Source organism: Haplochromis burtoni, unplaced genomic scaffold (genome assembly GCF_018398535.1).
Source record: "Haplochromis burtoni strain Fernald_Lab_line unplaced genomic scaffold, NCSU_Asbu1 Contig_116, whole genome shotgun sequence".
In the NCBI taxonomy this organism is placed as follows: Eukaryota; Metazoa; Chordata; class Actinopteri; order Cichliformes; family Cichlidae; genus Haplochromis; species Haplochromis burtoni.
Window position 1 is genome coordinate 1,449,338 of NW_024582477.1, and position 14,883 is coordinate 1,464,220.

A 14,883-nucleotide genomic window follows, 5' to 3' on the forward strand; every position below is an offset into this window, starting at 1 on the left:
TAACATCTGGGGGTACAAATTCAGTCCAAGGCCTTACAGAATGGTCAGTAATACAAAAATCCCAAAGGTTGTATTTTAAAAAAAGCAAACTCAAAGATTGTGGGACAGATGTCGCAATGATAATTAAAAAGAAAGTTTCAAGACTCACTATCAGCTTCTACAGACTGCAAAGCTCATAACATGCAGCTATATTACACTATACCTCTGTTTTAAAGAAAAAATCTGGGACACTGTAAAAAGTCTGTGTACAGACATAAAATTTCAAACAACAAATCTAAGGCGTTTAAATGTTTTTTTTCCAATGTGCTCATTTTGAATTTGATACTAGCAACATGCTTCATGGGGCGATTGTGGCTCAAGAGTTGGGAGTTCGCCTTGTAATCGGAAGGTTGCCGGTTTGAGCCACTGCTTGGACAGTCTCGGTCGTTGTGTCCTTGGGCAAGACACTTCACCCGTTGCCTACTGGTGGTGGTCAGAGGGCCCGGTGGCGCCAGTGTCCAGCAGTCTCGCCTCTGTCAGTGCGCCCCAGGGTGGCTGTGCTTGCCATCACCAGTGTGTGAATGCGTGTGTGAATGTGTGGATGACTGGTTGTGTAAAATGCTTTGGGGTCCTTAGGGACTAGAAAAGCGCTATACAAATACAGGCCATTTACCATTCATAAAAAAAGGAAACTATTTTTGCATCACAAAAGATGTCACATGCTGTAGTTTTGAAAAAGCAAATATTTCCACAGAGGTGTGCTGAATATGGTTTTACACTGTCTTGAGCAATATTTTAAAAAAGACAACACCTGGATGGCAACGTGTAAAAATCCTGTGTACTCCAATCAGCATTAATGGTGCTTTCAAAGAGGTGCAAGCTACCCACAATACCACTGTACATTCTGACTTTTACAGTTCCCATCAATACATCAGATGTTATGATGGTTATCCACAACTTCCAAAAATACATTTTTATTCCTCATGACAGCTCCCACTTCACCTCGATGCATCTCTGATGAAGTGGTGACAGACTTTTTCCATGTGGCCTCACTCTTTACCCCTCGGAAGCCTACTATGAGCAACCTTTGGTCCTCTTTTCTGAACTGAGCGGTTTCTCTCATATTTCAGGCCTGCTTATGTAAAATAATGACTGGATTTGCACCAGAAGTGGATGAGAGTGTTCTCTACCTATGCAGCTACCCTTGGACAAAACCAGAAACTACTGTAATCATTGTGAAATCCCATCTTTATTAATATATGCTGAGGTGTCAAATCTGAGTCGTCATCACATCTCCTCGTGAAAAGAATACATATTTTTTTGTGTGTTATTTGGTTTAACTTGAATTTGTTAAACAGTTCGCTGACGATGGGAATCAGAAGTGTTTCTGACCCCGTGTTCTAATTTTTACTACAGAATCGTGGCCCTTACATTCAGACACTTCTAAGAATTTCTTGAATATTTCAATATACTGCGGATCATAGATGAGAATTTGCAATTTTACACTCAGAAGATTTATTTCTGAATTGTTTAACTTCAGTATTTGTATTGAGTGGTGTACACTTCCCATGTCTATTTAAAACGACTCACCATCTCTGGAATCCTCTTCTTATACCCAGTCGTTTAGGCTAATTACTAAATTAGCCTAAACGACTGGAGTGTTGTAACAGAGGCCATCTAGGATTGAGAACATCTTTAGAAAAAAAAACTTTCATGGGTCTCCTAAACAGTTACAGTGTTACCAATAACAAACCCTTTGAATTAAAGCTGAATGTCTCAACTTTAATCACGTCTTGGCTGATTTTAAATCCACTGTGGTGTGCAGAACCAAAAATTGATGGACCTAACTGTATGACATTTTGTAAATCATGGCCACTTATTGATTTAAAATAGCATCCCAGCATGTTAGAAATGAGTGTGTGCATGCTGGAAAGAATAAAACAAATATTTGCGTGAGCTCATTCTCATTTGATGCTATTTTTACTCTGACAAGCTGGATAAACATCATTACTATAATCACTATGGTTTACGAGCAAGAAATGTATCATATTTGTTATGAAGTGCCCAGTCCACCCTCATCACTTCTCCTGTGTGACGGTCTATGACTTCTGGACTGAACTAACCTATTTGAATCAAGAGATTCGTATAGACTAGGGGATTGATGGGAGGTGAGGCTATCCAATACTGATGAGATGTTGATGTAAAATTAATAAGACCCTTTCACAATCAGAACTGACCTTTCTGAGTGCTCCCATTTGCCTTGAATTTTTAAGGCGCATAACTAAACGGTGAGTTCACAGGGGGAGATGTGGCTGTAACATTTCCTCAAATTTTATTTATCAGGGGAGGAGCCCGTAAAGTTTGCATTTCCACAGAAAAACAAAATTTCCCATTATTACAGGCCTAGACAAGCACAGAAAGTGGGATTTTAATACGTTTCTTATGAGCATGTCAAACGTTTCTTATGAGCATATCAAAAGTATTTATTCAAAGAGCACTGCTCATTTGCCTAAAACACATTTTCAGTGTAGTCTGAGCCAGAACAAGTATATTCTTCATATATGTCAGACAGACCTTGGAAACAAGAACTGAGTGATCAGTGTCGCAAAAATTATAATTTTATATAGATATATATAGATATATATATAGATATATATATAGATATATATATAGATCTATAGATAGATCTATATATAGATAGATTATAGTATAGTTATAGAATAGATATATATAGAATAGAATAGATAGTATAATAGATATGATAGAATAGATATTAGATAGACAGACAGAGAGAGAGACGAGATAGATCAGAGAGACAGAAGACGAAGAAGAGAGAGAGAGAGAGAGAGAGAGAGAGAGAGAGTAGTGACAGACCCTTTAAACATGCAGCATCTCCAAAAGGACAAACTTTCTTTAGATTTTCAGTACCTCTTCAGAAGCACCTCACTGCAGCTTGTGCATGAACCACATAAGCTATAGGCATATATTTCAAATAGGTACTTCAATGAATTGTCCTTTTGACATTTTCAAATGCAGATATAAGTGCACTAAATAAAATAACCTAATGTAAGGAGTCAAAACAAAACACTTGGTGTCATTGAAGCAAAGGAACTGCACGTAGGTGCTCACATGCCTCTCCATTTGAGTGTTTCTGAATGAGCTGCCATATCGAACAGAAGACCGTAACAACATCCTCAGAACTCTTCAATGGGTGAGTGTAGGTACACTCTCTGAAGTGTACCTACACTCACCCGTAGTGTGCTCGTATTATGAGTGGAACCATTCAGGCGACACAATATGCTGACAGAGACTCCATCAAACGGAAGTAAACAGTAGGATGTGCACAGTTTTATGTGTATCGTGACTGAGAGGTATAATAAATAGTTGCTTGGTCCGGATTAGAAAAAAAGGAGGCAAGGAAGAAGACTAAAAAGAATAAAATCAGTTATGTCTTGAAGGAAGAATGATTTTTTTCACTGTGTATAAAAAAAATTCCTACATACAAGCAGTCGCCTTTCAAATGGCTGAAGGAACACATTCATCCAAAATAATCTTTGACCTGGAACCCCTTTACAGACAGGAAAATAAGCTCCTCTCAGGCCATCTACCAGCAGGGGTAGAAGAACATGCATAAACAGAGAGAAACACACAGGAAAAAGGGGTGGAAGAGATGAAAACAGAAAGCAAGCGCATGTAGCTCAAAGGTAAGAGGTAAAGGACAGGCCATGGTGTATATAAGCATACAGGAAATACCCTGGGTAAAAGCTGTGCATTCAAACACCAAAGGACCAGGGAGGAATCCACAGCAACAGCAGACGTATAAGGAGAAACTGTATCCTCAGATAAGGCTTGGGATAACCTTTATCTATACCTTCATATGCTTTACCCTCTATGTTGCAGGCCAGGCGTGAGGACATATTTTCTGAGGATGTCACGTCACCTCCAATACTGACAAAATACCAACTCTGTGTCTCTCTCAAGAGAGAGAGAGACGCTCGAGCTATATCAAGGTTGTCAGGACAGTGAGGCGCGGTGAATTAGCTGGCAATATGAGCTAAGAGAGTCCTCACAAATGACATTTTAATGTAACAGAGGTGACCTTAACATGTAGCGTAGGAGGGCAGTGGGGGTTGTGCCGCATTAATGTGCCAGACGAGCTTTAAAAAAGCTCTTTACAGACAGTAAAGTTACTTTTTTACAGTGAGCCGAGCAGCATGGAGTGTTTATTTTCTCTTTGTTTTTTCACATTTCTGCAGTACTTTACTCAGCAGCTCTCCAAAGCCGCCATTCACCTTTAATGTATCTGCTACATACTGAAATGCCGGTCAAAACACTAATGTGACTCAGGGTGATAACTATATGGTGATAAATAATAACACAAAAGAGCACTCAGAGAGCATAACTCCCCCACAAAGTAAATGGCTATACTGAAGCTTTGATGTTTTATAAGGATTTTATGGAGTTATTATCATGTGGTAGGGGACCGTACTGAAAACATTAAAAGTATGTTGCACAGCTCTCTCCATGCCTTTTTATGTGATGGATACCTCGATATGGTTTCTCGAAATTTTCAATTTTGACCTTGGGTACTAATAGTGAAGGTCAAGGTCAAATTAGCCAACCTAGGTGCTCATGTCCCCCAAGGCCTCGTATATTGTTGTGAACTTTGAATACGATTGATAAAAAACTGTGGGAAATGATACGAATCAGGTGTTTTTGATTGAAATCTGGGTTTTCTGAAGCAGCAGCAGATGTGTGATGTCCTGAGTGGCACTTTTCTTTAACAACGATAAACCCTGCAACATCAGACCGCAGCAGTAAAACAATACAATAAAAGCTTCTTAATGTGCATTTAAACAGGCGGCACAGCAGCATAAACATTACCAACAATGTCCTGTGCTCTTCTACACACCTGACAGGTCAGCTGTTGCACACAGACTGCAGGTTTATAGAGTGAACTTTGTTTTTGTTTTTTTGATAAAGTAGTCCTTCTGTGGATGAATGAGCTCCGTCAGATCACAGTTACATTTCAGCATCTTTACGGTGCTATGTGAGATGAAGTTGTGGCACCCCGCCCCCCACTTCTAGTGGTATCTGTCCATTCAGAAAGTTTGCATTTTCTAGCCAAAATATTTTGATTACATTAACTAAGAGCATTCCTTGATACCCTTGGGTGAGAGTGTAACTCACTCCCAGCATGTTCATGATGAATTGGCCAAGTTGGCTTGCTGGGCATGAAATGTGATTTATTTCGATCTGAATGGAAAGAAAAAGACAGACAGAGCGAGATCTGAGGAATGTGGGCCAGTATGGAGTCCCCCTCCCCCAAGTAAAAAGCACTGCTGCTGCTGCAGTGCACTGAGTCTGTATTGTGACCAAGATTAATTATCTCACAGTGAAAGGCTACAATACACTATGCTTCTCACTGAAGTAATAACTTCTTTACTTTCAATCATGTTCTCCGTGCTCTTCTCTCCTCCTTAATTCAACTTTTACGAAAATCTGACAAACCACTGCAAGAGAATAAGAACGTATTCGAGTAAGTATTTGTGTATCCAGCACAACGCACTGGTTTCATGCTCTCATCATACTGACTAAAAGGAAAAGGCTTTCGCGCTAACCAGCTGAAGCAGACTTAATCCTTTATATAGCAAAAAAGCCGCTCATAACACTGAACAAACAGATAGCACCAGCTCCTTACCGTGCACAGGTCCTTATACTGCATCTTCTGGAACTTGGTATCGGCATTGCCGGCGCACAGCTCCACGTATCCCAGCACAACTTGGAACACTGTGTTGTGGATGGCCTGGGTGAAGTGCATGTGTAACTGGTCCATAGCAGTCTGCAGAGAGAGCCAAACATACTGTTATGAAAACTATTACACCAAGATGTCACTGTCAGTCTGCCAGTGTGGCTCTGTGAAAAGGCAAACAGCAGGGAAATTGCAAATCACACTTCTTTGAACACATATTGTATACTTAATATTTCTAGTTTCACACTATGGCACAGAGGAAAATGAGGATAGCCGCGTACTCTGGGAACTGCAGTGTTCCAGTCAAAGTTGTTGTTTTTTTTTTTTTTAAAGTGTAGTTTGCTGCTGTAAAAGGTAATTAATGAAGTCATAAGGAAATTGCAGAAAAACACATTGACAGACAGACATGTTGGTGACGCATGTTGTGTTTCGGAAGAGCTAGCAGCCTCCAGCTCCGCTCACTCGTCGCACTATTAATTTCATGTGACACACCTGAAGCCATTTTGTTGAAATCATTTATCATAAGAGCATTATGACTCGAGGGGGGGGGGAGGGAGATAATCCACAATTACACACTCGCTTGCTACTTAAACACTGCCTACAAATAACCTGCTGTTATTTACTTTTCGGTGAACTCCCCCACTGAGCCTCTTCCATCTCCGCTGTGCTTTTGTTTGAAATCGACTACAGGTAATGACATTTCTTCTATATACAGATCCAGCAAACATGAGGTAGTGTAAGCATTTATCTGGAGGTATATTCGTGCCCACCTGGTGACTGTAAATTCAATACTCCCCTCCCTTAAATAAAAAAAAAGAAACAGACACACACACAAAAAAAATAAAATAAAATACTGTTTTTGTCTCCACATACCCCCGTGGGGAATATTCTATTGATGCTCAACATCAATATTGTCTGCCTGCTGTTTGATCGTGGGCAGGTAGCTCACAGTGAAAAGATCCCAGTGACAAATATGGGAAGAAAACAACAACAGCAAAGCGAGGGCTTTAAAACAAAATGAGCTAAAGCGGAATTTTCACACAAAGTAGGCTCATTTAACCTAAAATAGTGATTAAATACATTGATTTATTACCTTAACTGACAGTTTCATTAAAGATTTTCTTGTAATAGTAATTCCAAAAGATACTCATAACTAAAAAATGCAAAAAAAAAAAGCACTTCTCTTTCAAAAAAGCCCCAAAAATCTATAGTTATGCAGTCGGTTTGTGTCTGCTATAATTTATTCTTTTCTAAAGTCAATTTACATTTACCCCCAATTTACTGTCTTGCAGCTCCTACCCACCGTCTCACTGTGGGACCCTTGAGAAATGAGGACACAACAGTCGCAAGAGACGTGGGAAGAGTATTGAGCAAAGCCCTAGGTAATGGGTGTTGCAGTGCAATTAGATTTCTTACTAAAAGCTTATGACCACAAAATGTAGCTCCCCCCAAAATCCGCTGTGAAACCCTGCTTGCACAAAAGTCATTTAAACCTTTCTTCTCTTCTTTCTCGGGGAGTTTCACTTCATCTGACCCAAAAACACATGAGGAAAAAAAAGAAAATACTGGCTGTACAATGTCTAGACTGTAGAAGAGGGAAAAAAAGGGAAGTAACTATGGCAAACCGCCCTCGTGACAATAAACCTCGTCTTCAGCTAAATTTGACGTGAGCCTCGGCGATTGTAGCGTTATGTATGGCGGAAAATAAAATGTAAAAAATCAGCATGAGTCCCCTTTAGTAGGCATAAATATCAATAAACTGCATGTCCAGACTCATTATTTTGCAGCTTCTTCTCCCAAACAAGCAGAAGAATTAAACAGATAAATGGAATAAAGTGATCTGTCAGACTATTTAGCTTGAATGAAACCGGCCCATCACAGCTAGGTAATGACTGCCAAGAGACTATTGTAACGGGGGGGATGCAAATGGTTTGGCACAGTTTGCTACAGTTTGTTAGGCATTTTGTGAGGCTGATTACTACCTTCAGACAGTTAATTTGTGTATCAAAAAGAAACAGTTTAAAAGAGCGCATTTGTCTGCAATGTGGCAAAAACAAAATTTGAGATGAAGATAAAGAAAATGACTAACTGAGATAAACACAGACACGACAACAACAACAGCAGCTCCTTAGTTTGCTAGTGTGTCCTGTAAATCATCCTTAACACAATGACTGTACGGAATCATTCATTCTCAACAAAGCAAGTTTCTCAGGTTGTGAGGATATTCAGCACGTTAGCAGCTACACTGCTCTCTGCTTTCTAATTTCGTCTTTAACTTTGCAAAACTAACACTGGCGTGTGGACAAGGTGCCATAATGGGATTTTGCGAAACCTCTTCACACTAATGCACCAAAATCCAGCAGACTGACTAACATTTTAAAGCTTTACAATAAGATATCGTGTTTGCAGAAGATTCATCTTCTCAGTTTAACTCGATTTCAGGCGGGAACATGGGAGCAAAAGTTGAAAAAACAGGCAGGAGTTACTAATAAAAGATATTAGCAGTGTCATTCAAGGTTAAAGTCTATTATAGTGTGTCCCTGAGAAACTGCTGTAATTTTTTTGTTTTGGTTCTTAACAAAAAGACTTTACAGCTTCAAATAAGCTAAACATGTCCGAGGCAAACACTGTTTGTTTTGAATATTGGATCATTTTGGAAAATTATGATGTGGCCATGCTCATTCAGAGAGACTAAAATATGCTTTATTTCAAGGAGAAAACACAAAATGTACAAGCTGGCTTAAAAATACACTCATTTAATTAAAAAGGTGTAATAACATTAATAACAAAGAAAAACTTTACTAAAACTCCATTCTTATGTTTTTCTTGGCTCTAACCAAACTATTTCTGGATTTTCCTTTTATCTAAAAGGTAAAAAAAAAAAAAAAGTTGCAAACATGAGGGACCAACTTTAGCAGCTAATTGGACAAACTCCCGAAGTAGCAGAGGAGTGCAAAAAGGAAAACAACAGCATCAAGGACAGAAACTGAAAGGATGGAGTTATCTTTCAGGTCCACACAAAAAAATCCCCATAAGAGCAAAAGACAAAGTCAAACGAAAGAAAAGTTGCAGCAAACAAAGAAAATAAGCAGGTTATTGTCAATCCATGTTTAGCCATTACCGCTGACCCTTGCAGGTCAGTCAAACCACTGACCTGTGTTTTCCCCAGTAGTGTGTAGGCCAGCTGGACCTTGGTGTAGTGCGAGACATCGAAGTGCTTACAAGTCTTCGACAGAGCGACGTCAAGCTGCTCCTGGAGCCAGAAATAGGCAGATGACAAAGAGGGGGAAAAGGGCCAAAGTAAGGGGAAAGGGGGGGAAAAATAAAAAGAGAGGGATTATCGTTCTTAAGACCGGGGATTTAGATATGGACGTGCAGTTGTAAAGCTATCACACACAGCCAAGGGCAGGTAATTGGATGTGGATGTGTGTGTGTGTCTAAGACTTTGACAAAGAGATAAGGGGAGGCAAGGAAAGTTAGCACGAGAGTGTGTAATGTGTAACAATGAGCTGACCTCAAAGAGCACAGCGCCGATAAAGGCTAAATGATCAATCGCCTTGCATCGCAAATCATTTTCTCATGCCTTAAAAAGCAAAAAAACTAGAACTGCACGACAGGAAGTAACTAGTCAGTAAAGTAATTAAGAGGGCCAGATGACTACGTATACAACATATGCTGGGGACGCGTATATTCATACATTTAAAAGACCGTCTTAGATGCACAATAGATGGTCCAAGTGCTTCTGACTGTAGTAGCTTTATGATTTTAAAGGATTTTGCATCACTTCTTAACTAACTCATGCTGACAGGTAAACAAACGAGCACCCAGGCAGGTGGATGTGCACACGAGCACGTCTCCTTCTTGTTTACGGACAAAACTGTAAGTAATTAATCTACTCAGGCGCAGCAGCAGGCGTAAAGAGAAAATTGCCTTGCATACCATTTATTACACACACACACACACACACATATGCACGCACACATATCACGACACAGCCAGAGATGAAACAGATAATTTACTATGCCTGCACACTCATAATAACGACTTTTCTGAATGTGTCAATATTTGGCAGACCCAGAATAAGAAAGGCAAACTATGAAAAAATGTCAAAATGAAGCATAAATTGCTTCTTTCAGATCAAGGCTTCTGGAAAATGATGAGGTTAGAACTCCATATTACACACTGCTAAACGTCCTTTTACTGCTCTCTGCTAATGGAATTAGAGACGAAGCATGGACGCACATACCTCGATCTGCTCCAGAGTGTCTTGTAGTTTGGAATTCAACTCGCTGTGGAAATAAGAAGGTGGATGAGAAAATATAATTTTTTATTTAAGACATTTAATTGCTGTCAATTACATTTTCTGATCTGTTTGAAATGACAACAAATATTAGAAAATGTCCATCACAAATGACTCTAAACCAAATGCACACCATTTTTAACCATTTAACTTCATTTCAGCTGTAAAGAAAAACAATAACAAACAATACTGAAGATCAAATTATGAATGAATTAGTTCAACTAATTGGTTTATTTAAAAAAAACATGAAAATCACTGATGGATGAAAACCAAGTTTGGAAATATGTGTGCCAGTGAAATAAACTGTGAATGCTGATAGTGTGTGTTTCTGTGCAAGCATCATGCTATCTGAGATACAAAATGCCCACGCATCCTTGGCGCGCGTTCAGATTTCGACTCATCCTGGCGAACACTTTCAACTCTGAAGCTGAGAAGCATCAACAGGAAACATGACTATTTTGCAGATCCCAAGACTCCGATTCAATTCCCTTGTGACTTCCCCGCCACTGCATCCATTCATAATCACCCTCTGTTTCACTGTTTTCCTGCCTCTGTCACCGCTTCGCTCTGGGTCTTTTTCAGGTCAGCCTGCTCTTATGTTGTGCCTTGTGAGTGTGTAGTTGCCGAAGGGAGCGTGTGTCCTTAACAAATTGCTAATTAAGCATCTAGCTACAGTGAGGGATAGGCAGTGAGGAAGAAGAGAAGGAGTCCGCAAAGGGACAGAAGCTGCACGTAGCAGTTTGCAAAACAGGTGAATAAATGAGTCAGACACTTTGAAATTCGGTAATGTATCTACGTGTGTAGACATGCGTGTGCGTTTATAAGGTGCACAAAGCGAAATGTGGGTGTTTAGACTGAAAAAAAAAAGGCAGAGATGAGAATAAAAGTTAGGAAGGACTGATTTGCAGCAGCCAGCCTCAGTTTAACTTTCAGTGATGACTAAGCTGTTTACCACAGGTATGAGATACAGTCGGGGATGCAAATGCGTGACAGCAACGATAACATCAGAAACTCTTGGCCACAATATGAAAAAGGAAGTCACAGCCAATTCCTCTATGATTAAAAGCCAAGATAAAGAAAATTAGTTGGAAGGCAGCTGGAAAGCAGGCTCATCCAGAGGGATGAACTGATCAATGCTAATAAATCTGAATGTACACAGGAAAGGCCCAAAGTAGAGCAAGACTAAGAACATCCACCAGAAGGGCAGAGGCCAGGATGATAAATGCCCCTGTGGTGGCTGGGTGTGGTTTTTGCTTAGCTGCAGGAGGAGAGGTGGGGCAGAGTGATTCGGGGAGTAGTGCCAGGTTGAGCTCAGGAGCACAGCTGCTGCACGTTTGCTAATCTGCTTCTTCCTTTTTATGCGGTAGCACGCTGGGAGCTGGACTGACACATGCAGAGTCCATGCCAGTGGACACAAACACACACGTACACAGCCCTGTGTGAAAGACCGGTTAAGACTCGTGTGTGATCCGTAAGCCAGGTACTGTAGCCTCTAGTGGAGCACAGTTTGCGTTTGTTATAACGTGTCTGTGTGTCTGTGTGTGTGCGTGAGAGAGACAAAATAAAGACTGTAAGAGGCCAAACCGATCCCTGATTGATTCTGTGCAGAGGTGAACTCAAGGTTAGCAGTCTCTCCTACAGCCCTGTTATGAAACATTAAAGTGTATTATGTGGCAGTGCAGAGTAACAGGAGCTAAACTGCGAGCTAAAAAGTACTGAGAAAGCATAAAAGGAAAATATAATCATTAGCAGTGTAGGCTGACGCGAGCACAACCTCGGTTGCTTTTTTCTTTAGTGGCAGACCTCAAATATCACCAAACACAGAAGCTGTTTTCAGTGTGTACCTTGCTAGCTGCAAACTTCTGCAAGTTCAGAAGTTTTTGGACAAAGACAATTTTAGTAGATTTTGCCTCTGCACACCACATTTAAATCAAATAATCAATATCTGACTGAAGTGCAGACTTTCAGCTTTGATTCAAGGGTTTTTTAAAGGATAGTGCATTAACTGTTTAAAAATTACAGCTATTTTTATACATAGCTCCCCATTTTCAGAGGCTTTAAAGTAGCTAGAAAGCTGACTGACACACAGGTTTCTTGGCCAGGTTATCTCACTACATTAAGACAAATTAGGCAGATAAAGGATCTGGAGTTGATCCCAAGTGTTGAACTTGCATTTCGTAGCTGTTCACAGGAACTCTTGATATAAGGTTGAAAGACATGTTAGTACAAGTGAAGGAGGCCTCCATTAACTAAATAAACCTTTGAGAGAGACAGCAAAAACATTAGGAGTAGCCAAATCCACAATCTAGTGTATTCTTAAAAAGAGGACAAGCTCAAATCGTTTCCTTTCACAACATCCATCCGAGTAAGGAATACTGTCAAAGAGGTAGGTGCATCATTATCAAGGCCTACAACCAAGAGGCGCCTTCATGAATATAAATGTAGCAATGTGCAGTTGTTAAACAAGAACAGGAAGGTTAGATTAACATTTGCCAGAAAACATCTAAAAGAGTCTGGACAGTCCGGAAAAAAGTATCTGAACAAATGAAACCATGATGAACTTCCACCAGAATGATGGAAAGAGAAAATTATGGAAAAGGAGAGAAACAGCTCCTGATCCAAAGTATAAAACATCATCTATCAAACATGTATGGCTGCCAGTGGACCCAGGTCACTGGTGTTTATAGATGAAGTGACTGCTGATAGAAGAAGCAATGAATTGTGAAGTGGACAGGGCTATGCTCTCTGCTCATATTCAGCCAAATACTGCAAAACTCAGTGCTTCACAGCGCAAGTGGATATCCAAAGCAAACAGCAAAGGCAACCTAAGAGTTTCTCAAAGCAAAGAATGTGATAGTCACCTGATCTCAACCCAATAAAGCAGCTTTTCAGTTACTGGAGACAAACCTGAAAGCAGAGAGACCCATAAAAAAGCAGCTATGGCCTGGCGGAGCATCCCATGTGAGGAAACACAGCATTTGGTGATGTCCATGAGTTCAAGACTTCAAGCAGTCACAGACTACATTTTTTTATCCAAGTATTAAAAATAATCCTTGTATTTAAAATTCAATTATTTTGTCCATTTCAGTTTAAAACTCTAAAAATGAGGGAGTATGTGTAAAGAAATGGCTGTAATTCCTGAACAGCAGTTAGGTCATTTTTTAGTCTTTTGGTTTAGTTTACAGCAGTGGACTCACCTGCACTTTTAATAATACATCTACACAGAATGCATGATATCCAGTGAGCTAAAGTGGCTGATTTAATCATACATTACTGAAGCCTTAAATTAGTTTCTAAGCCTAACTTAAGCACACTTGGCACAAAATTTTCGACCTCTTGGTTGTTGAGATCTACAAGAAGTCAATGAGAGCCAATCACCTACTGCTGTTCAGTCCTTCTCCTCTGTATGCGTCACTGTCCAGTACATACGGTTTAATGCACAGATGCAGCTCCTCCCTATATACTGGCAGTCATCGCTGATCAGACAGAATGCATAAATAACAGATGAGCAGGAAAAACCTAATTAGCCATCTGTTCCCCGCAGGGAAAACAAGCATTGAAACATAGTTTGATGGAATTTAGGAGGGGTTTTTTCACCCCATTTTCACTAATAACTGGCGAAAGGTGTCCATAGAGCCTTGGGGCTAGTTTCTTCACACTGACTTGATGACTCACTAAAACAGATGATGTGTGTTGTGCTTTCAAGGATCTGCAGGATCCTCAGATTTTGTGAGAGTGACATTTTTGCTGGAGTTATAATAGCCACTGCACAACACAGGTAGAAAGGCAACAAAGAAGCAGGGAAAGACCTTGGAAGAGTGAAAGATGGGGGAGAGGGGATGGCAGTTGCTAGAATTATGCCAGACAGAAAGCAGCTGAGGTTTGTGGAAAGCTAAAAGAGAAGAGGGTAAGTAGGAATCAGTTGAAAGATAAAAGAGTTTAGAAAGAAAAGCAGCGGGGGAAATTGATCCTGTCAGACTGTTAGAATGTGCTTAGCTTGTTTTACTATTTTTTTCAGATACAAGATTTTATGTAATATTTCCTGAGGTATTTGCAACTAATGTCTTTATTGGAGTTCTGCATGGGTACTAATATAACTTGCTGGCTCCAAGGTAACACCAAAAGCTGATACAATGTAATGGATTATTCAGTAACGCTTGTAAATTTTATCAGATTTCTGAGTCACTTTCCTTTTTTATTTTGCTTTTTGTTAATTTATTACTTTGTTTTCCGGACTAAAACTTATGCAAACCTTGGATACAGATGCATACGCTCTGATTAATCTGATAAACTGAGTATTTAGTACAGCAGCTAACATCAAAACCCAGTTAGATCCAAATATTAAAGAGAGACAACATGTCTCACTAAAACTGGTTTGCTGGAGAAATTAAGACACGATCGATACTTTCTGCTTATTATTGGAAAGGGCAAGCTACAAATCAATGAAAATGTTACTTCTTTCCCCCTTGGATGCCTACTAGGGGTAACCTAGTGGAAACTGAGTGGTTTCTGTCATATTTCAGGCATCCAGAACAAAATGACTACGTGTGCGTCAGAAGTCCGAGTGATCTCCGCCTACACAGGTTACTATGGACACCCTTGGACAAATCCAGACATCGTTATTGGTACATATTAAGGTGTCAAGTCTTGTCAGTAAGGGAATGGGGTTGGTCGCCTTTATCATCTTCCTTCCAAACTTACAAAGCACCAGAAAAAGTAACAAGCCACAAATACAGAAATGGGCAGAGAAACTACAAAAAAAACCCCAAAAAACATCCATCAGACCAAAGAAACTGAGCTGACTCTGAATATGCTCGGGGGGTAGGGGGTGGGGATACCCCTTTATCATGAT

At 40.0% G+C, this 14,883-nt stretch overlaps 1 protein-coding gene across 2 annotated transcripts in view; it reads right to left on the reverse strand.

The window, feature by feature from the left end:
• The window catches only part of vps50 (VPS50 EARP/GARPII complex subunit), a 122,331-nt gene that overhangs the window by 71,671 nt on the left and 35,777 nt on the right, over nucleotides 1-14,883 (reverse strand). For both annotated transcript variants that reach the window (XM_005928565.2, XM_042223649.1), the window contains exons 10-12: nucleotides 9,978-10,020; nucleotides 8,886-8,984; nucleotides 5,681-5,821 (exon numbers count right to left, since the gene is read on the reverse strand). In XM_005928565.2, the coding sequence (XP_005928627.1) occupies nucleotides 5,681-5,821; nucleotides 8,886-8,984; nucleotides 9,978-10,020 (283 nt within the window). The remainder of the gene's footprint in view (nucleotides 1-5,680; nucleotides 5,822-8,885; nucleotides 8,985-9,977; nucleotides 10,021-14,883) is intronic.